At 44.5% G+C, this 23,259-nt stretch overlaps 1 protein-coding gene and 1 long non-coding RNA gene across 3 annotated transcripts in view; one reads left to right on the top strand and one right to left on the bottom strand.

Annotated features, from left to right (window-relative positions):
• The window catches only part of LOC125994411 (bone morphogenetic protein receptor type-1B), a 38,207-nt gene that overhangs the window by 7,881 nt on the left and 7,067 nt on the right, over positions 1-23,259 (bottom strand). Inside the window, exon 3 of one of the 2 annotated variants that reach the window (XM_068650299.1) lies at positions 15,889-16,209. In XM_068650299.1, the coding sequence (XP_068506400.1) occupies positions 15,889-15,967 (79 nt within the window). In that variant the 5' untranslated portion in view covers positions 15,968-16,209. Of the gene's footprint in view, positions 1-15,888; positions 16,234-23,259 lie in introns of those variants that run through there. The other variant, XM_049763752.2, reaches the window with a different exon arrangement.
• On the top strand, positions 15,118-22,956 carry LOC125994425 (uncharacterized). Its single transcript, XR_007490613.2, has 3 exons — positions 15,118-15,389; positions 21,375-21,488; positions 22,348-22,956. It is a non-coding gene; the product is annotated as an uncharacterized lncRNA (long non-coding RNA).

Here is a 23,259-nt window from a genome sequence, read left to right as displayed (position 1 = left end):
CGAGGGTTAGGGCTAGGGTTAGAGGTAGGGTTAGGGTTAGAGCTAGGGTTAGTGTTAGTGCGAGGGTTAGGGTTAGAGCTAGGGTTAGAACTTGGGTTGGGGTTAGAGCTAGGGTTAGGGTTAGAGCTTGGGTTAGTGCGAGGGTTAGAGCTAGGGTTAGGGTTAGAGCTAGGGTTAGAGCTAGGGTTAGGACTTGGGTTAGGGTTAGAGCTAGGGTTAGAACTTGGGTTAGGGTTAGAGCTAGGGTTAGGGTTGGGGTTAGAGGTAGGGTTAGGGTTAGAGCTAGGGTTAGAGGTAGGGTTAGGGTTCGGGTTAGAGCTAGGGTTAGTGCGAGGGTTAGGGCTAGGGTTAGAGGTAGGGTTAGGGTTAGAGCTAGGGTTAGGGTTAGCGCTAGGGTTAGAGCTAGGGTTAGAGGTAGGGTTAGGGTTAGGGTTAGAGGTAGGGCTGGGGTTAGAGCTAGGGTTAGACGTAGGGTTAGGGCTAGGGTTAGAGCCAGGGTTAGAGCTAGGCTTAGAGTTAGTGCGAGGGTTAGGGTTAGAGCCAGGGTTAGAGCTAGGCTTAGAGTTAGTGCGAGGGTTAGGGTTAGAGCTAGGGTTAGAGTTAGTGCGAGGGTTAGGGTTAGAGCTAGGGTTAGAACTTGGGTTAGGGTTAGAGCTAGGGTTAGGGTTGGGGTTAGAGGTAGGGTTAGAGGTAGGGTTAGGGTTAGAGGTAGGGTTAGGGTTAGAGCTAGGGTTAGGGTTTGCGCTAGGGTTAGAGCTAGGGTTAGAGGTAGGGTTAGGGTTAGAGCTAGGGTTAGAGTTAGAGCTAGGGTTAGGGTTAGAGCTAGGGTTAGAGCTAGGGTTAGAGGTAGGGTTAGGGTTAGAGCTAGGGTTAGAGTTAGTGCGAGGGTTAGGGTTAGAGCTAGGGTTAGAACTTGGGTTGGGGTTAGAGCTAGGGTTAGTGCGAGGGTTAGAGCTAGGGTTAGAGGTAGGGTTAGAGCTAGGGTTAGAGTTAGTGCGAGGGTTAGGGTTAGAGCTAGGGTTAGGGTTAGAGCTAGGGATAGGACTTGGGTTAGGGTTAGAGCTAGGGTTAGAACTTGGGTTAGGGTTAGAGCTAGGGTTAGAACTTGGGTTAGGGTTAGAGCTAGGGTTAGGGTTGGGGTTAGAGGTAGGGTTAGGGTTAGAGCTAGGGTTAGAGGTAGGGTTAGGGTTAGAGCTAGGGTTAGGGTTAGAGGTAGGGTTAGGGTTAGAGCTAGGGTTAGAACTTGGGTTAGGGTTAGAGCTAGGGTTAGGGTTGGGGTTAGGGCTAGGGTTAGAACTTGGGTTAGGGTTAGAGCTAGGGTTAGGGTTAGGGCTAGGGTTAGAGTTTGTGCGAGGGTTAGGGCTAGGGTTAGAGGTAGGGTTAGAGCTAGGGTTAGAGTTAGTGGGAGGGTTAGGGTTAGAGCTAGGGTTAGGGTTAGAGCTAGGGTTAGGACTTGGGTTAGGGTTAGAGCTAGGGTTAGAACTTGGGTTAGGGTTAGAGCTAGGGTTAGGGTTGGGGTTAGAGGTAGGGTTAGGGTTAGAGCTAGGGTTAGAGGTAGGGTTAGGGTTAGGGTTAGAGCTAGGGTTAGGGTTAGTGCGAGGGCTAGGGTTAGAGGTAGGGTTAGGGTTAGAGCTAGGATTAGGGTTAGCGCTAGGGTTAGCGTTAGAGGTAGGGTTAGGGTTAGAGCTAGGGTTAGAACTTGGGTTAGGGTTAGAGCTAGGGTTAGGGTTGGGGTTAGGGCTAGGGTTAGAGTTTGTGCGAGGGTTAGGGCTAGGGTTAGAGTTTGTGCGAGGGTTAGGGTTAGAGCTAGGGTTAGGGCTAGGGTTAGAGGTAGGGTTAGGGTTAGAGCTAGGGTTAGAGTTAGTGCGAGGGTTAGGGTTAGAGCTAGGGTTAGAACTTGGGTTGGGGTTAGAGCTAGGGTTAGGGTTAGAGCTAGGGTTAGTGCGAGGGTTAGAGCTAGGGTTAGAGGTAGGGTTAGAGCTAGGGTTAGAGTTAGTGGGAGGGTTAGGGTTAGAGCTAGGGTTAGGGTTAGAGCTAGGGTTAGGATTAGGGTTCGTTTTTTTTTTTTAAACTATCATGTATGGTAGTTTGGAATTTTTTTTTTTTTTTTTTTTTTTTTTTTTTTCCTTTCCCAAAAAAAAAAAAAAAGAAAAAAAACTACCATACATGGTAGTTTTTTTTTTTAAACTACCATGTATGGTAGTTTGGTAGTTTTTTTTTTTGTTTTGTTTTGGTTTTTTTTTTTTTTTTTTTTTTCCTTTCCAAAAAAAAAAAAAAAAAAAAAAAAAACTACCATACATGGTAGTTTTTTTTTTTTAAACTACCATGTATGGTAGTTTGGTAGTTTTTTTTTTTCTTTCCAAAAAAAAAAAAAAAAAAAAAAAAAACTACCATACATGGTAGTTTTTTTTTTTGTTTTCCCGGGAAAAAAAAAAAAACTACCATACATGGTAGTTTTGTTTTTTTTAAACTACCATGTATGGTAGTTTGGTAGTTTTTTTTTTCTCTTCTTCCCAAAAAAAAAAAAAAAAAAAAAAAAAAAAAAAAAACTACCAAACTACCATACATGGTAGTTTAAAAAAAACAAACTACCATGTATGGTTTTTTTTGAAAAAAAAAATTCCAAACTACCATACATGATAGTTTAAAAAAAAACGAACCCTAATCCTAACCCTAGCTCTAACCCTAACCCTAGCTCTAACCCTCCCACTAACTCTAACCCTAGCTCTAACCGTACCTCCAACCCTCGCACTAACCCTAGCTCTAACCCTAACCCTAGCTCTAACCCCAACCCAAGTTCTAACCCTAGCTCTAACCCTAACCCTCGCACTAACTCTAACCCTAGCTCTAACCCTAACCCTACCTCTAACCCTAGCCCTAACCCTAGCTCTAACCCTAACCCTACCTCTAACCCTAGCCCTAACCCTCGCACAAACTCTAACCCTAGCCCTAACCCTACCTCTAACCCTAGCCCTAACCCTCGCACTAACTCTAACCCTAGCTCTAACCCTAACCCTACCTCTAACCCTAGCTCTAACCCTAGCGCTAACCCTAACCCTAGCTCTAAACCCTAACCCTACCTCTAACCCTAGCCCTAACCCTCGCACTAACCCTAACCCTAGCTCTAACCCTAACCCTAACCCTACCTCTAACCCTAGCTCTAACCCTAACCCTACCTCTAACCCTAGCCCTAACCCTCGCACAAACTCTAACCCTAGCCCTAACCCTACCTCTAACCCTAGCTCTAACCCTCGCACTAACCCTAGCTCTAACCCCAACCCAAGTTCTAACCCTACCTCTAACCCTAGCCCTAACCCTCGCACTAACCCTAACCCTAGCTCTAACCCTAACCCTACCTCTAACCCTAGCTCTAACCCTAACCCAAGTTCTAACCCTAGCTCTAACCCTAACCCAAGTTCTAACCCTAGCTCTAACCCTAACCCTTGCACTAACTCTAACCCTAGCTCTAACCCTACCTCTAACCCTAGCTCTAACCCTCGCACTAACCCTAGCTCTAACCCCAACCCAAGTTCTAACCCTAGCTCTAACCCTAACCCTCGCACTAACTCTAACCCTAGCTCTAACCCTAACCCTACCTCTAACCCTAGCTCTAACCCTAGCTCTAACCCTAACCCTACCTCTAACCCTAGCTCTAACCCTAGCTCTAACCCTAACCCTACCTCTAACCCTAGCTCTAACCCTAGCGCAAACCCTAACCCTAGCTCTAACCCTAACCCTACCTCTAACCCTAACCCTACCTCTAACCCCAACCCTAACCCTAGCTCTAACCCTAACCCAAGTTCTAACCCTAGCTCTAACCCTAACCCTCCCACTAACTCTAACCCTAGCTCTAACCCTAACCCTCGCACTAACTCTAAGCCTAGCTCTAACCCTGGCTCTAACCCTAACCCTCGCACTAGCTCTAACCCTGGCTCTAACCCTAGCCCTAACCCTACGTCTAACCCTAGCTCTAACCCCAGCCCTACCTCTAACCCTAACCCTAACCCTAACCCTACCTCTAACCCTAGCTCCAACCCTAGCGCTAACCCTAGCTCTAACCCTAACCCTACCTCTAACCCTAGCCCTAACCCTAGCTCTAACCCGAACCCTACCTCTAACCCTAGCTCTAACCCTAGCCCTACCTCTAACCCCAACCCTAACCCTAGCTCTAACCCTAACCCAAGTTCTAACCCTAGCTCTAACCCTAACCCAAGTCCTAACCCTAGCTCTAACCCTAACCCTAGCTCTAACCCTAACCCTAACCCTAGCTCTAACCCTCGCACTAACCCTAGCTTTAACCCTAACCCTAGCTCTAACCCCAACCCAAGTTCTAACCCTAGCTCTAACCCTAACCCTCGCACTAACTCTAACCCTAGCTCTAACCCTAACCCTACCTCTAACCCTAGCCCTAACCCTAGCTCTAACCCTAACCCTACCTCTAACCCTAGCCCTAACCCTCGCACAAACTCTAACCCTAGCCCTAACCCTACCTCTAACCCTAGCCCTAACCCTCGCACTAACTCTAACCCTAGCTCTAACCCTAACCCTACCTCTAACCCTAGCTCTAACCCTAGCGCTAACCCTAACCCTAGCTCTAAACCCTAACCCTACCTCTAACCCTAGCCCTAACCCTCGCACTAACCCTAACCCTAGCTCTAACCCTAACCCTAACCCTACCTCTAACCCTAGCTCTAACCCTAACCCTACCTCTAACCCTAGCCCTAACCCTCGCACAAACTCTAACCCTAGCCCTAACCCTACCTCTAACCCTAGCTCTAACCCTCGCACTAACCCTAGCTCTAACCCCAACCCAAGTTCTAACCCTACCTCTAACCCTAGCCCTAACCCTCGCACTAACCCTAACCCTAGCTCTAACCCTAACCCTACCTCTAACCCTAGCTCTAACCCTAACCCAAGTTCTAACCCTAGCTCTAACCCTAACCCAAGTTCTAACCCTAGCTCTAACCCTAACCCTCGCACTAACTCTAACCCTAGCTCTAACCCTCGCACTAACCCTAGCTCTAACCCCAACCCAAGTTCTAACCCTAGCTCTAACCCTAACCCTCGCACTAACTCTAACCCTAGCTCTAACCCTAACCCTACCTCTAACCCTAGCTCTAACCCTAGCTCTAACCCTAACCCTACCTCTAACCCTAGCTCTAACCCTAGCTCTAACCCTAACCCTACCTCTAACCCTAGCTCTAACCCTAGCGCAAACCCTAACCCTAGCTCTAACCCTAACCCTACCTCTAACCCTAACCCTACCTCTAACCCCAACCCTAACCCTAGCTCTAACCCTAACCCAAGTTCTAACCCTAGCTCTAACCCTAACCCTCCCACTAACTCTAACCCTAGCTCTAACCCTAACCCTCGCACTAACTCTAAGCCTAGCTCTAACCCTGGCTCTAACCCTAACCCTCGCACTAGCTCTAACCCTGGCTCTAACCCTAGCCCTAACCCTACGTCTAACCCTAGCTCTAACCCCAGCCCTACCTCTAACCCTAACCCTAACCCTAACCCTACCTCTAACCCTAGCTCCAACCCTAGCGCTAACCCTAGCTCTAACCCTAACCCTACCTCTAACCCTAGCCCTAACCCTAGCTCTAACCCGAACCCTACCTCTAACCCTAGCTCTAACCCTAGCCCTACCTCTAACCCCAACCCTAACCCTAGCTCTAACCCTAACCCAAGTTCTAACCCTAGCTCTAACCCTAACCCAAGTCCTAACCCTAGCTCTAACCCTAACCCTAGCTCTAACCCTAACCCTAACCCTAGCTCTAACCCTCGCACTAACCCTAGCTTTAACCCTAACCCTAGCTCTAACCCCAACCCAAGTTCTAACCCTAGCTCTAACCCTAACCCTCGCACTAACTCTAACCCTAGCTCTAACCCTAACCCTACCTCTAACCCTAGCCCTAACCCTCGCACTAACTCTAACCCTAGCCCTCGCACTAACTCTAACCCTAGCTCTAACCCTAGTGCTAACCCTAACCCTAGCTCTAACCCTAACCCTACCTCTAACCCTACTTCTAACCCCAACCCTAACCCTAACTCTAACCCTCGCACTAACTCTAACCCTAGCTCTAACCCTAACCCTCGCACTAAGTCTAACCCTAGCTCTAACCCTCGCACTAACTCTAAGCCTAGCTCTAACCCTAGCCCTAACACTCGCACTAACTCTAACCCTAATCCTACCTCTAACCCTAGCCCTAAACCCAACCCTCGCACTAACTCTAACCCTAGCCCTACCTCTAACCCTAGCTCAAAAGAAGTGTATCGTTATATGGTTACACTAGCAACTGTGCTGCATTTTTTTGGTCCCACTGAGATTCGAACCCGGGTCGCTGGGGTGAGAGCCCAGAGCACTAACCACTACCCTATGGAAGCCTTGCTGTCAGTCCATGGACCCTGTATGGTTTTATGGAGCAGCTCACAAGCGACTAGATAAGTGAAAAAGTTTTTGGTCCCACTGAGATTCGAACCCGGGTCACTGGGGTGAAAGCCCAGAGCACTAACCACTACCCTATGGAAGCCTTGCTGTCAGTACATGGAACATGTATGGTTTTATGGAGCAGCTCACAAGCAACTAGCTAAGTGGAAAAGTTTTTGGTCCCACTGAGATTCGAACCCAGGTCGCTGGGGTGAGAGCCCAGAGCACTAACCACTACCCTATGGAAGCCTTGCTGTCAGTACATGGAACATGTATGGTTTTATGGAGCAGCTCACAAGTGACTAGATAAGTGAAAAAGTTTTTGGTCCCACTGAGATTCGAAACCGGGTCACTGGGGTGAAAGCCCAGAGCACTAACCACTACCCTATGGAAGCCTTGCTGTCAGTACATGGAACATGTATGGTTTTATGGAGCAGCTCACAAGAAGACTAGATCAGTGAAAAATTTTTTGGGTCCCACTGAGATTCGAACCCGGGTCGCTGGGGTGAAAGCCCAGAGCACTAACCACTACCCTATGGAAAACTTACACAAGAAGAGCCCTAACGTGGCACTTGACAGCTGTCATGCAAAATGTAAACAAGGACCATGTGAAAATTAGGTCAATGCAATCTCCGGTTAGAATATGTCATTTTGTAGGTATTAACAAGTAGAATAGTTTTAAATTAGTCACAATTATTTCGGCAGATAATTATGGGATATTTTGGTACACTACACGAGGTAAAAAAAAAAAAAAAAGAAAGTGTAGCGAACGATTCTTTTGAACAAATATTTTGAGTGAACCGATTCTAAAGATTGAGTTCACTTAAAAGAACTGGAATACACATTGGTCGTACAAAACAGTGCAAGACCGCCGGTCGAAATAGCCCACTGGTTAGTGACTCGGGCTCATACTCGCAAGAGCTTGGTTCGATCCCAGGTGCGAGGAAATGCTCTTGTTGCGCAATTAACCCTTTATTTATTTATTCTCTTTTTTTTTTTACCTCGTGTAGTGTACCTACACATATTGTCATATAAAGCAGTTAACCAAATGTCTGATTTTTATGTTTTAATTGGCGAATATAAAACCAAGGAATAAGACGCCAGACAAGTTTTAACATAAATGTTTATTAAAAATAATAATATTAAAAGCAAATTTCAAACCAGCAATCTAATGTGAAATTGCAGTAGACATATTGGATAACAATATTTAGGCGTATATAGCTATACACGTTATTTAAAAACGACTATAAGTGTTATACTGGTAAAAGTGTTTACCAGCTCAGTGGCCTGAGAGGAGAGTGTCCGCCCTGAGTTTGGGAGGTTGTGGGTTCAAACCACAGCCGAGTCATACCAGTGACTATAACAATGGTACCCATTTCTTCCCTGCTTGGCACTCAGTGTAAGGGGTTGAAATGGGGCCCCCCCCTGCTGCTCACGATCAGTGGGACTTTTGGCACTATATATGCCTACACGTTATTGGAAAAACTACTATAAGTGTTATAAAATCAAGATTACCCAAAGAGAAGCATAATCTTCCCGTTGTTGCGTAACGGCGCATCCCTTCATGCAAGAAAGTTAGCCGTTAGCTCGGAGAAAACGTGCATAAAAGAAGTGGTGTTTCAGTGAGTGGTTCTTTCTTTCCTTGGCGAATCGTAAATCGACATCCTGGCTTCCGTAGTTCACGCCAGGAGGTAGACGCAACACGTTCACTGACTGATCCGTTGATGCACGGGAAGGAAGGCAGTTGACCCATTGACTCGTTCGCTAACGGGAAAGTCAGGATTCGTTCCCTCACTGATCCGTTCTCGCGATGAACTGGAAATGCAAAACACTCACTGACTCGTTCACTCACAGACCCGTTCTGTTGGTGAACGGGAAATCCAATTCACTACTCGTTCGTCAACAGGAAGTTACTTCATTTTCTTCTTCGTTTTGTTTTACGGCGAGGTGGCACCAGCTTCAATGCGCATTACCGACACCCACTGGTTGAAGTCATCTGAACTGAAAAAAGAACGAATCACTTTCGGACGTTATTCGTTCACTCTCGTTCACTGAATAAATCCTTCCTTTGAGTAAATCGTTCACTCACGAGCCAACGCTATCGCTGATGCTGAGCTCCCATCAGGCAATGGTAACATTAGCCCCCCCACCCCATGCTATATTGAACATTATCTATTCCTGATGCAGTGTGTCACGGTAGCACAACGGTTAAACCTCTGTGAAATATACTTTTCTCATATCTTAGCGTCACGGGTTCAAATCCTGTGGGTAACATTATTTATTTTTTTAAGTATTTTTTTGAGCCAGTCAGAAATGCAAACGAGACGTTTCGTTCAGCGTTTTTATTGAGAATTTGAACAGTTTTGGAATCAGGGAAGTTCCCAGTCGCTGTGACGAATCTGCAGTCGCGAAACACAAAACTGCGCAACTCGCCTTACGATAACAGTCGTAACTCGAGACGGGGAGCAAGATAACATGGGTTCATTTTAAGATCTTTTTGCATTTTCTTCTTCTTGAAAACTTTGGTACCTGAAAAATTTCTGAAATAACGTTTTCAACAAGGAAGAGGACTACATCTAAACACGTTTTCAATATTATAGCACCTCCACAAAAAAATGACACTGTAAATTAATTCCATTGTTTTATCTTAAGTAAACTTATTCCCCGGTTGATTATATTTATGAGCCTCACAGGCAATAACCATAACTGATTTCAACCGGCTGGGACTCACATTATCTTCTTCCTGAGAAAATGTATTTGTCCTTATCTTGAGTTATGTATTGTCTCTATGTGTGTCCGTTTGCGTGAGCGTATTTGGTCTACAGGCAGTCCTAAATTGTTTTTACCTAACCACAAATCAGACATGAGATCTCTCAGCCTTCAACGTTCAGGACCTGAAGTAAGCTGCTATCCGCCAACTGTGTCCACAGATGTGAAACTCAACCCCCAGCTCTGAGGTGTCTACTGCACTCATTCCCACACACACACGGAGTTACGCACACCAGTTTATTTTGGCGGGTCGCCCAAGTGTTTTCACGGCCACTCAAATAACCCGTCTGCCTATTAAGACATTTCTATGACTCGTTTTTTATCTGCTCACTGACGTGATTGAACAGTGGACACTCGCCCATTGTTTGATTTCTCGCTTGGAATAAAATGGAAGGATTCTTTGTCGTAGTGGATGGATGATAAATGAACAAGAGCAGAAGATTATCTAACGTAAGCATGACATTGGAACATGTGCGAGTCGGATTAATGAGACACGCGAAATGGTTTGTTTCACAGATGCACGTGGGAAAGAGTCGGCAGCAACGGTTCAGAAAAGGTCAGGCGATCGGACCCAAGCCATTCGTGTCACGTTCATTAGCGGCCAATCAAATTGAGTAAAGTACATAATGTTAGTGCAATCCAAGAATCCAGAAGCCATTTTTCGAGTTCTGATAAAACTGCCAATAATCCTCGAGGCCAAGGAAATCAAAAGCTTATGCAAATGTGACACTTTTTTTTTTTCAAAGACAAAATAACTCATGGATTGACGATGGGCAGCAGGGTTGTAATCAAGTTACCCGTCTTGCCGCTTTACGAAAGTCCGGCTGTTTTTAGAATGTTTTACTTTTGATGGAGAACTGTTTATATCCTCAACTATTCTTTCAAAGATAAATAAAGCAGGCCGAGCATTCCTGAGGAATATGATGCCACCTTCATCAGACGCGTAATAAAAAGTACGGCAAATACTCACACCCGCCTGCTATTTTTACCTGAATACGTTCTATTCCCGTGATAGCATCATGTGACGCATTCTTCCGTGGCGGCGGCATGCAAACATCACGCTGACAAACAATGGGCACACGCAATGGTGTGCCGCGGTAAATACAAAATGGATTCGGGTTAGAACCCAAAGTATGTGAGCGTGCGCAAAGCCTCCACATGTGACCCAGCACGAGATGACAACATAGAACTTGTTTTGGGTTTTAGCGACCCTGTTGAGGTCCAGCTATTTTTACACTCTTGTCATGGAATACAGCAAAAAATATCCTTTGTGGTTCACTATGTCTGACCTTGATTGGTCACGGTCACAATTTCTTTGTTACATTATTTAAATTAATAAAATGTTACACCCCTGACGCTTCCCAAAACAATGCTTGCGATCATCTGTTTACATCTAGAAGGCCTCGTGAAGTTGTTGATTCCAAGGCTCCAAAAGCTGAGAAATGGAAGTTGTGTCCACCATGCGGCATGATTTAAAAACTTGCTCCATTTTTGCTCCTCTTATTTATTGTGTTATTTGTTTATTTATTATTTATTCATCACTCTTATTTATTCATTGTTATTATTTTTGCTCCTCTTATTTATTGTGTTATTTGTTTATTTATTATTTATTCATCACTCTTATTTATTCATTGTTTGCGCCTTCTTGTTTTTATTTTTTTGTGTTGTTTACTTGTATGTATATTGTGTACTATGTTTCGCCACCGTGGGATAGTGGGAACGTAATTTCAATTTCTTTGTGTGTCTTGGCATGTGAAGAAATTGACAATAAAGCAAACTTTGACTTTGACTGTCTTTTCTCCAAGAGGAGGCTTCACGGTTTGAATCTACTACATCCCAAATTTGCATGTTGGTCAGCCTCTAAAAAAAAGAAAAAAACCTTTAGAGTCTCTGAAGTACAGCACTGCAGCCAAAAGGGCAAGCTAACTTTAGCATGTGTGTGAAAACTACAAAAAATATATGTTAGAATAGAACAAAAATAAAAAAACAGGGAACAACAAGGGCTTCTCTCTTTTAACCTCTCGCCATAAGGAGACAAAGTTGTTAAATTTATAAATAAATTAAGGCCCACAACCACAAAGATTGTGGACTACAGCCAACCAGCTAATGTTAGCTTCTGTTTATTTTAGCATTCCCCGTCGTGTATGCTCAAACGTTTGCAACAATTCTGCTCCACCATTAGTCTAGCCTACACATACTGTAAGTTGTGATGTGTGTGTGTGTTTTTTTTCTTAAGTGCAAGCGTGTGTGTGTGTGTGTGTGTGTGCACCAGGCACAAGTTAATGGTGTTAACATTGCAGCTGGCATGTGTTTATTTCGCTTGTGTTTTGGTCTGCGGCATCTCAGTCATCTCTAGGCTCAAACAGTCATGTTCCTCTCATTTATAACACGCATATACCGACCGTATTGTATATACAGCGTGTGTGTGTGTGTCGCCATGTCTGCAGTTGTGTTTTCGAGACGCCCGACAAATGAAGCGATGCCACCGGTTTACAAAAGGTGCCGGCAGCGGGTACGGGGTGTTTACAGTGCTGTGCGTCCGGCTGTCTACCGCGTGTGATTAGCTGGCCATTAACTGAGACGAAGCATATCTAACATATCACCCATCACCAGCTCCAGGCCTCTTCTGCACTATCTCACTGGACAAACATGCTGTCAAGCGTGTTCAGACACACATACACACACACATGCATGGATTCAAACACTCATTTCCATCTGGATAGTCATATCAAATACTGTCTCTTTAAAAGCCATATGGTAGGACCACAAAAGCGGAATTACAACTTGTATCAAGCATACTGTACTCAAATATTTTCTTAGCGTGGTTATTTTGGAAGTAAAAGTAGATAATGCTAAAACCAGCCTGCTGATGACAATGTGCATATATCACTTTTTTTTTTAACTGCTTGGCGCCAAACCGATGAAAAATGAGCAAATGGATACGTTCTGTCTTGAGCCAGCTATAATTCAGGATAATTCTGATTTACATTCCGATATAGTGCCTAAAGCTGATATCTTGGAATGTTGTTTTTATATAGACTTATCCAATATCACTATAAACGTAACCCTAACTTTAACAAAACACCTTTCCCGTCTCCAATCTGAAGTCCTAAGCATAACACCCAAACCGTAAGACCACAAACATGCCTTAACCTAAGACTAACCTAACCCTTGACCCTATCCCTAACCTCCTAAGACTATCCCTTACCCTATCGCCATCACCTCATGCCACCTCAACCTTAACCATAACCCATACTGACCATTTTTGTAAGGCTCCCAGTCATGGCGTAGGCCTGATTCAAAGATTAGATACCGTCACAAACTTCTCACATACTGCATCAGCTGTGTCTTAGAAAGTCAAGGTGATGTGTATTCCTTAGAGGATGTAATACACACTCTTCTCACTTCCTTTCAGGGGTTCATTTTGGTATTTTCATCATATGGCTTCTATTGTTCGGGGCCAGCACATCCTTAGTTTTCTATACAATGTCAACACTTTCGTTCCAGCGCTTTGAGGAGACACCTCAGCTTTGCGTTTTTGGGAACAGCCAACTACCTCTCACTTAAAAGCCTTAATTAATCGGGTCTCTTTAGGCAAAACTTCCAGATGCCGCTGTTCCTTCATGAAAACTAAAAATGGACTGTTGATGTTTTGGCAAAATGTGGGATGGGCAGGTGTTTGGTGGATCTCAAACAGATCCTCAGACTCTCCACGCATGGGGGGGTGCCGGCGTCTCATTAGTGGCTGGTGACAAAAGCACAGCAACTGGCGGAGCTTTTGACCGTGAAAATTGATACAGCGCCGCTTCTTTCCACCAAGGACAATGAAATGTAAGCTATCGCTCCTCACTTCCCAGAAGTCACACAGAAGGCTGCAGCTTGGCGTAGGTGGAAGGTCACAGGAGATCTGTGTGTGTGTGTGTTTTACATAGCATGCACTCATTTCTCCTTGACGGTCAGGGAACATGTCGTCCTGTACTTGCTTGTCCAGAAAAAGATCGCCTTGATAGACACAACACTTAAAAGCGTTTCCATGGAGCGCTGTAGTTCAGTTATATATGAGACAGTTAAGAATGGTACATATCCTCCCAAGGCTTGTCGGACTTTCTTCTGCAAGATAGCGATAAGAGCCAAAAGACATTCATAAGCGCCCCCCCCGTAGAAAGTTAGTTTGACCGATCGGCACAGCCAACCGTAAAGAATCAGCCTGCCGCTTCAAAGAAAAGACGACAATGAGGATGACAAAAGCGTGTCACAAAAGAGTTTGTCCAAGTCACTCCACCAGTTCCATCTCTTTCCTCCCACGCCGAGCTGAATGTTTCAGCGGCGACATCAATCATCGGCGAGTCGGCCGATGAATGAACGAGCCATCCCACCGCGAGGCCAATCCGTCACGTGAGTCGTCGGCCGATGAATGAGAACGGTGAAGAAGAAGTCCGAAGCTTTCACCGGGAAGATTTGAAAAGTTAAATGATTAACAATGTCTTTGGGTTCGGAAGTTCTGTTTTTAAATGTTCGTAGGACTTCCTGTCATGAATCAATTTTAGGCTTTAACAAATGTTGCTCTGACCAATCAACCAGAGGGACAGCTCTGATTGGTTAACAGAGAATGTGAGAGAATTCATTCATTTCAAGGATTTGCCTTGAAAAAAGGTATATTCAAGTTAGTTCAAACCAAAAAGTGTTGGCCATTTAAGTATCGATTTGATTTCAACAGGTGACAAATTTCAGGGAACTAAAAGCCGTGTTTTTGTGGGCAAAAATCAACAAAAATCCATTCCAAACTGAAAATATCTGAAACGACTCAAGGAGAATAAGAAAAACTTGGCCTGGGTTCAACTCGATGTCAGACTTCACATACGTCTCAGTCGCTGGCAGCTGTTGTTTGGATTCTTGGACAGAGCAGTCAGTGTTCACATGAATCAGAAACATGCAGACACTTAGTAGGTTTGCCTTCAACCAGTGTGTGTGTGTGTGTGCGTCAAATGCTCAGACGGTCATGGCTTTCAGAGCCACTCGCTTGGATGGCAGAGCAGAACGGAAAGCCGCCTCTAAAGCGAGCCGTGTCAGCGAAAGATGGACGAGAGGATGGATGACGTGCGGCCAAAAGGTTGCCGGACGGAGAGGGGAAGGGGGGGGCCTGTGAGCTATGATGAGCCCCCAAGCTGGACTCACTTCAGAGCTTCGCCCGTCACTTTAAATAGAACCAAACTGCACCAAAAAGAAAAGGGGAGAAAAATAAAGGTCAGACGCCATCAGTCACGAAGCCGACAGCTTAAGAGCGCAAACGTTATTCTTCAAATTCCTCCTTTGTTGGAATGTGACGGTGGGATGATAATGTATCAAACAGGTGTGAACCATAGAAGGAGGTGGGCCGGCCGCCCGCTGGGGGTAAAAAAAAAAAAACATAGCTCTCAGTCCAGCGTGGACCACCACCAAGGACGACTAATCCGAATGTGTATCAACACCCAAAACATAAAATAACTTTTTTTTTTTTTGTCCCCAATCAGATTTTAGTTGTCAAATCACTCTAATCTGCCCAAGGTAATCTGATGTAACTTTCCTCCATTCCTTTCATCAATCTCATTTCAAATTCGCTGGCCCTCGATGACATCAGCATTTTTCTGTCCTCTGATTGGTCAACGCCATCATCCACTGGGAAAGCATGTCTCTAGCTACCTGTACACATGATTCCATTTAATCTGCATTTGTGCGGGATATTTTAATGATGTTTCATATTTTTATCATGATATTATAAATACATTATAAATATTGATTCAGAACTGCTTCTTCCAAAGGTTGCTCCCAATTACTCGCAGGCATAATTGGGGAATATAAGCGAGCCTTGGCCAACAGCCGTGACGGCGTCACAGCACACAGTAGCGCTAAATCTACGAGGAGCGTGCATGTGACAGCTCGCCAATCACACAGCAGATACCAAACATGGTCACGGGCACTGCAGCTGATGTGCTTTGACGCCGTTTGTCACCACGTCTTCTCACTTCTAATTAAATAGTGGCACCGTTAGAGATTTGAGGAGACGTGGAAAAAGTGGAGAGAATGCAATTTTTGAACAAACTGCAAGAGAATGGCGAACAGATGATAGCGGACTGAAATGCTGAGGATATAATGGAATTTTTGAAATGTAGAATGTAAGTCTGGATTGAACTGAGAAGAAATTTGGAAAGAGGTGAGTATGTGAAATATGGATTAAATTGTCAAATGAGTTGGGGAAAATGATATTTGGGAATCAGATAAACAGCTCCCCAGACGTCATGAGCAGTTTGAAATTGGAGGAAATATGCAAAATGTCTGCAGTGATCTAGAGATGTTGGCATGGAAAATGTGGAAATTTGGGGAATGTGAGATGTGGAGTTCCCAAGACGCACCGAATGAGTTGAAAAGTTTGAAGTTGGCGTGAATCAACGTTTGAATCCGCCGGCGAATCTTCAATTTGGAACACCATTCACTTCAATAGCATTTTTTTTTTAAAGCATTGCAAAGGTATAGTAGGAATTTTGGGAATGTGCAAAGTAGTGAAATATTTTGATGGGAGAAATGGCAAAAATTGGAAAGATATTTTAAGAATGAGAAAATAGGATTTTTTTTGGTGGCTGCAGAAAATCCGTGTTAAAGGAAGACCTTTAACCAGCAATCACAAAGTGCACGTGAAGGAAATGAGCTCTTACCATGCACCGTCGTATCCAGACAGACGAGTCCGAGGAGGAGTAGTAGTAGTACACGCAGACTTCCTCCCCACACTGGCATGGTCAGAGTGGGCCTGCCGCTCGGCTGGGCTCGGCACGGCACCGCGCTCACTCCGCACTCCTCACGCACTGCCTCTCTCCTCTCCTGTCGAGTGTGCAGGACGAGGGGGGTGGTGCGGGGATGAAGAAGGTTTGCCAGAACAGAGCTTCTGTATTTCCGCGATGTGACAAAGTCCAAGCCCAACGCGCCTCCACCCACCACCGGCAACAGCGTCGAGTGGCTCGTCCGTCCTCCGACCTGAGCTGACAGTAGCGCACACACAGAAAGAGAAAGAGAGAGAGTTTACTTGCCCGCTAAGGAGGGAGGGCTGAGACACATATGGAGGGAGGCGGCGGAGGGGAGGGTGAGCAGGGCGGGGGGGGCGTCCGTGGGAGTACAAGAAACGGGGGCTGGGAGCAGACAGGAGAAAGACCAGGTTGAGTGCAAAAGGGGAAAAGAGGGGTGCTCGGGTATGTGTGTGTGTGTGTATATATAATAGAAAGCAGTAGGAGCTGACTTAGGGTGTACACACACACACACACACACACACGCACACTACTAGGTCATTCCAACCGTGACAGACTTGGCCTGGATTCCAGTGAATTATTTCGAGTGGGCTTGGTTATTTCTATAGCGCAAGGTAGCGGCTATCGTGAATAACTACCGAAAAGGAGCCATTGCGTAATAATAACATGACCCAAGCGTGTGCCCATGCATGAATGTTTTGTGGTCTATTATGCACAGAGCAAGGAACGGTTCCACAAAGCACACCAAGCGTCGATTGTCGGTAGACCTTCAAAGATGAGGCGGCGATTGAGGAATGAGAGGCAAATTCAAAGAATGTTTGCGACGGACGACACTCAAGAAGGTCGTGTTAGTGTGGCGCTCGGCGCATCCTTGAAGCTTAAAGGCCAAGGTTAGGAGGTTTTTGTAAACATGGGATGCTGGATAATGTCATGTAGTATATTTTCAAAGATATGGTGCGTATCTAGACGTTGCAAAGGTTGTGATTTATCAGCTTTGGCAACTTTATTTATTTATTTTCAGATGCGAGGCAACCCAATGTGCTTCACACACAAATCATCATTTGTATTTATCAGTTAACCACCAGCTAGCTTCTTTACAGTAATGTTCACCCGCTAGCGTGCAAAGTATTAGTTAGCAATTGTCAAGCGCCACCCAATGGATTGAATTTGTATGAAACAACTCGAGATTTTTTTGCCGCAAACAGGCAGTCGCGGCGATTGTTGCCTTGACGCTAAACAGAAGCGACAAAGCGGTTTTGTTTCCATGCTAATTTTTCTCGTTTGTAGCTGCCTCCCTTGAAAAGCATTTTTTTTTTCTTTCTCACACTGGTTAGCGTTGTTCATTAAACACGAACAAAAGAGCCACTCTCTGCGATGAGAGGAAAAATCACTGCGTAAATATACAAGAGGCTCGGCTCATTCTAGCGCCCTTTCCCACATTAAAATTGAACCTCGACTAAAACTACGGCAAAGGTGTCGACGTCCCCCCCCATGTACTGTTTTGGGTCGGTCATCGCGGTGACCCGAGCCACACTGAGAGTGTCTTGCCAATCGGGAGCCGTGTTAATTAATTGGTTTGGTCACTAGTGAACTCGGAGCGGTGTCAAGAGAATCGGGCCCGGACATGTCCGGGGCGGCGAGGCGGAATGACCTCGGGATAACAGTCAGCAAGTACGTGCTCTTTAATGAGCACAGACAAGAAACTGAAGCACATACTAGGACTGCCCCCCCCCACCCCCACCCCACCGATAACTTCACACTTGAAGATTTAGCAACTAACTCAGCAGGTGTCTTCTCTTAGTTGGCGCTAGAAATTCTAAGCCTGTTTAGGTCAAATCTGACCCGACAAAATAGAGAAAAAAAATGACTTTTTTTAACATCAAGAAAAATTTGGGTCATGGTGGGAAGCTTGGAACTGTACATCACATAAATGTGATTACTTTTTATAATATCAGAGGTTGCCTTGCCTTTCTGACAGCAGTTCTAGTTTGCAAAAAAACTAGATCATCCTGTTAGCATGACGGTATTTTTCTAAAGACAAGAGAAAACATTAACATGCACAAAGACGGTAAGATAATCAATAAAAAATGTAAACGTGTTATTGTATCATATTTCAAAAAGTTAAATAGAGTGGCTAAAAATCCTAATATGCTAATCATTTGTTAAGAAAGGCAGATTTCTTTCCATCATCATGGACTGGATACTTAAAATATGTAAATGGGATCAAATGCTAACAAGCTAGCAAGATTTTTTTTTAGGGATTTCCATAGGTGTCAATGGATTGTGATGGCTTCCTGATCCCCATTATGTGCTGTGTGAAATGATTTATAGGCAGGCAGAGGGGGGTGAACACCTCTGGTGGCACAGCAGCACATCCGCTAATCCGTGCCCAATCACCAGAGCGCTCCTTTTCGACTAAAAAGCACTTTAGCATAATCTGCTTTAAGGCTGTCCATTCACGCTGAGCCACCGCGCCATTTACATAGCAATGCTTCGATGGAGATTGACACCCGCTGAAATCATTGTTTCTAGTCGCTTTGTTTAGTTCTGCTCTGGTTCAATGAAATTTGTCAATCTTGGAATTTTGACAAAAGTAGAACTTTTTTTTTTTAGATTCTACCAAATCTCCACACAGGAAATTGGGGAGAGAAGTGAGGAAATGAGGGATAACGTTAGCAGCCATGATGATGGTGAAGCCGTGACCGACAGAGAGAAGAGAAAAATAACAAGTTGGCCGGGTTCACCTTTGAACCCTGCGCTGATTTGTTCTTAAATGACCTTTCAACTCTGGAAGAGAGGAAAAACACTCAGAGGCATCAGTGGAGGATTTTGTTCTCAGGATGAAAGTCGACAGTTGGAAGAGAAGAGTCAGAAGTTGAAAGATAAATGAGCACATTGTTAAAATTACACGTGGGAGCACTTGGTTTTCGACTTTGTAGGAAACTGGGAAAACCGGGCCGCATTTAATGCAATCAGGCACGTGAACAAACAACGACGAGGATCGCCTGACTTTAGCTAGTAGGCGCAGTATGGAGACTAACACCCCCCCACTCCCCGCATCCCTGAATAGTTTGAGTGGTGTTGAGTATGGATCAATATTAGTTAGATATTTAAAGAAATTTAAAAAAAAGATCAAATAAAATACAAAAATAAAAGAACAAAATCAAATGAAAAAAAATGTTTTTTCAAGTCATACAAGGTTAAGAAAACAAAGTAAATGAAAATTCAAACAATTGAAAAATACCAAATAAAATGATAAAATGACATCTAAAATAAATAAAGGAGAAAAAGATCAAAAGTTATTTAAAAATGTGAGCAAGATTAATAAATTGCAAAAAAATTAATTGTACATTTTAAAATAAAATGTAAAAATATTACATCTAAAACGTTCTTCAAAATTCTATAAATAAAAAATATAGAATGTAAAAACAAATATAGTTAAAAATGTATTCTGAAAAACTATTTTTAAATACATATATGGAAAAAAAATATATGGATAGATTATATTAAAAAAAATATTTAAAAAATTCAAATTTTCACAAAAAATTTTTTTCCTAACTTTTAAACAAATATATAGCATTAAAATGACTACAAGCAATCAGGACTTCTAGAAACACGCACCCACAAACAAAGTTGGGCGTCAGTCCATTTTAAGTTTATGAGGTCCTAATGATATACCGCAAGTAGTTTTTTTTACTGCTTGTTTTGTCATTGTGAAACCATTCACCGGATCACTTTACAGCCCACAATAAAAAACATTGACATGGATAGGTGGAGTCCGGGCGAGGCCCAACAAAATATAATGGGGTGGTCTTGCATGTTCATCACTGTGATTGTGGTATCATAAACACTGACGTTCCCCTCAACTACTATGCAGCATGCTTCCTGCCATTAAATTAAAGGCCTATGTTTTCTTTAATAGGATTTTAATGACAACCTGATCATCTTACATTTTAGCTTTAAGTCTTCGTCCAATCAAATCGCAGCATTGCCGCCCGGCCCCCGAGGCAGAAATTAAATGAATAGAGGTCCCTCACGTGAAGAAGCCAAGGTTTTAGGGGCCCAAAATGCTGGAATTCTAGCAATTTCAAGCAGCAACAGTGGACACAAGAAGAAGTTTACTGAGTGGGAGCTCTGTGAACGCCGCCTCCTTCTCTGAGTCATACTTTTCCTAACAGCCTGGCAAAGCATGGAGGCGAGAACAAGCTGTGGCCACCCATCTTCCATTTTGTGTTCCATCAAAATGCATTTGAGCTCAGCAATTGTTTAAAAAAAAAAAAATCTTTGGAGATCGTGACTATAACGTTGGAAGGGATGGTGGAAACGACAAAAATTCAAGACAATGTCACATTGGCAGGATTGTCGAGCCGTTAGCGTACGGTGACATTGTCGCGTATGTGAAGGAACGTGACGGAAATCGGCTTGGACAGGGGGAGGTGACAGGGTGTTGGAAGGGCGAGGGGGGTTGTGGGGGTGTCTTGCTCGGGGGTCCACTACGGGTGAGTGGCACAGTGGGAGAAGAGCGTGGGGAGTTCACGGCCCAGCCAGGCCCTTTTCGCACTGCATAAACAAAGAGATTACAGTGAGAAGGGGGCTCGGGACCCCTAACAAGCAGGGACCGCCACACATGCATACGCACACACACACACACACATATACAAACAAGGAGCATCACAACATTGTGGCGCCACCTGTCTCCTCTTCACCAATTAATGAGTTCCCGGGATGCTCCCCAACAAGTGGCAATTAGTGGGGTGGCAGAGGGGGAAGGGGGGGGGGATGGAATGAGGGAGGGTAGACATCATAATAGAAGAGAGGGAAGAGAGTTAAGGGGAAAAAAATTGCATAAAGTATTAAATTGCAGTTACAATATTGAAGCGGGCACATCTAGTCTAATTTTTTAAAATATCTAGTTTTTAAAGGCTGACAATTGGGAGGGGGCGAGTTGGATGTTTTTCTTTGGCAACATTAGCCGTTCATGTTTACAATAACCACTTGCGTTCTTTGAATCAATACATTGTGTCCGAGTCCTTGTGCTTCTTTTTGTGTTGCCGAGCGCAAATGGACACGTAACGGGACACGCTTGCTTTCAAAAGCTCACATGCTAGTGTGTGTGTGTGTGTGTGTGTCTCCACACGGGCATGCACGTACACACAGGGCAGGTGTGGGGTGAGCGTGGGGGTCGCTAGCTTGGCTCCAGCTCCCAAATATAGAGCGAGCACACATACACACAAACATACATGTAGAGGAACAGCATCAAATGATTCGGTGCATAATTGAAACGTATGTGCCGTTATTAGTCTAACTTGTCATTAAGATCTCTATCATACTGCAATCTGTACGCATGACGGCTCATTTCCTCACCCCCCCCCCATCTACTATTTCTCCTTCCTTCCTTTAAGCTCCATAAGAAGATACTTGCAGCAGTGTCCATTCAGTGGTGAACAGAGGAGCCTTCTGCAGCTGAAATACAACACCTTGACCCCTCTTCCCCACAGATGACCCCCAGCTAACGGGTCTGACACGTACAAACATGCCACTGTGCGAGTTTGAGTGTGGCCATCTCACCAACTCATCAGAGCAGTTGTCCGTTCAAGCTAAGAGGAGATACTGCCTTTTGTATGAATTATGATCTTAAGCTTTGTTGTCCTGCTATATCGCTGTCTCTTGTTTGGAGCTTAAGATAAGATAAGTCCAAAATTAAAGTTGCAATTTCGTGTTGCATTTGATCATTTTATTTTATAAGGAGCAGCACTGAGGTGCTGTGTAAAACTCATGAATGTATTTTTTTTTCCTTACAATATTAGTATTAAGTATTATCGAAAGTGCGCTATAATATCTATCTGTTCATTCATCCGTTTCTGAACGGCTCATATGGATCAAAATTCGAACAATCCCCGAAGAAGATCTCATCGCACGCAATATTAATTTGCTAGATGTGTAATGTTACAATAACACGGAAAACAAATTTTCTTTTCTGTGCTTCTAACATACAAAGTCAAAGTCAGCTTTATTGACATGAGTTTCTCCGTGCAAGGGAGAGGAAAAGAGTTGGAGGTAATTAAGGTCAGGGAAACAGCGAGGGCAGCGTCAGTTAAGTTGGTTAAGTGGTTAAGGTACCGACGGCAGCAACACACACTTATTCAGAGTAACTCAATCTTGTCATTACTCCCTGAAGAGCAGTGACATGTGAGCCAGGGAATATGTGTGTGCGTGCATGTGTGTGTGCCTAATGCATACACATAACTGCATATGTACCCATTTGCAATACCGTATTTTCCGGACTATAAGGCGCACCTAAAGACCTCAAATTTTCTCAAAGGTGCGCCTTATAGTCCGGTGCGCCTTATATATGGACCAAACACATCATTACAGGCACTGGTGCATACAATGAGATCCCGCTGACCCTCCTGCCAAGCTTAAGAGGAATGACTGCCACCTGAAGCGGAACCCTGTCTATCATGAGGAGGCCCTCCTAAAGCCCAACAGGTGTCCTTTAACATGTCCAAAGCGCCCCCTCAGCACCAGGAACAGCCCTCCAACCCCCACCCCGAGGCCCTCCATGTGGCCATTCATCTGCCTCCGGTGGTGGAGGACATCAAAACAAAACACCGAGCCCCGTTGAGGGAAAGGGCGGGGGGGGGGAAGCTCACAGCTCGGCATGCACGTGACTTGTTGAGCAAGGAATACAAGGATTTTAAGATTCATACACACGGGTCGTTTAAAGTGGAACGGTCCATATGTGGAACAATCCAACCAAGATAAGCCTCAGATACTTCATTATCAAAGGGCACCAGTGATGGCCAAGGCTGAGAAAGTACCGATAACTCGGGCACGACCGATAAGGATTTTTCAAGGCCGATACTGATATTAATTATTTAAAAAATTCACACTACATGAAAAAACATTTTCTCCTTAATGCATTTCAATGACGATTTTTGTTCTTGGGAGATTAAAAATAATTTTCCGCAATGTTGTGTGACTCGTGTGTTGTACCTCCACCAAATTGTGCAGAAAGAAAAGCCAGACAGAGCGAGAGAGAGAGAGCGTAAGCTAGACAGTGGCACGTTCAGAATGAACATAAGAGCTCTTCGTTGTCACCCGGGAAGAAATTCTTCCCTTTGATGTCAGTGCCATGTGACCTCGCGGCGATCGGAGGAATCGAAGCAACCTCCAAACAAACATCAACACTCCTAACACCCTCAAGGTCACTCCGTCAATGGGAGTGTATCGACCTTCTGGAGCATGTGACAAACAGGGAAGATGGCAAAAAGGTGCAAGGAAAAC

Source organism: Syngnathus scovelli, chromosome 3 (genome assembly GCF_024217435.2).
Source record: "Syngnathus scovelli strain Florida chromosome 3, RoL_Ssco_1.2, whole genome shotgun sequence".
Lineage (NCBI taxonomy): Eukaryota > Metazoa > Chordata > Actinopteri > Syngnathiformes > Syngnathidae > Syngnathus > Syngnathus scovelli.
The sequence above is the reverse complement of the archived record's forward strand: the minus strand, read 5'-3'. Positions and strand labels throughout refer to the sequence as shown.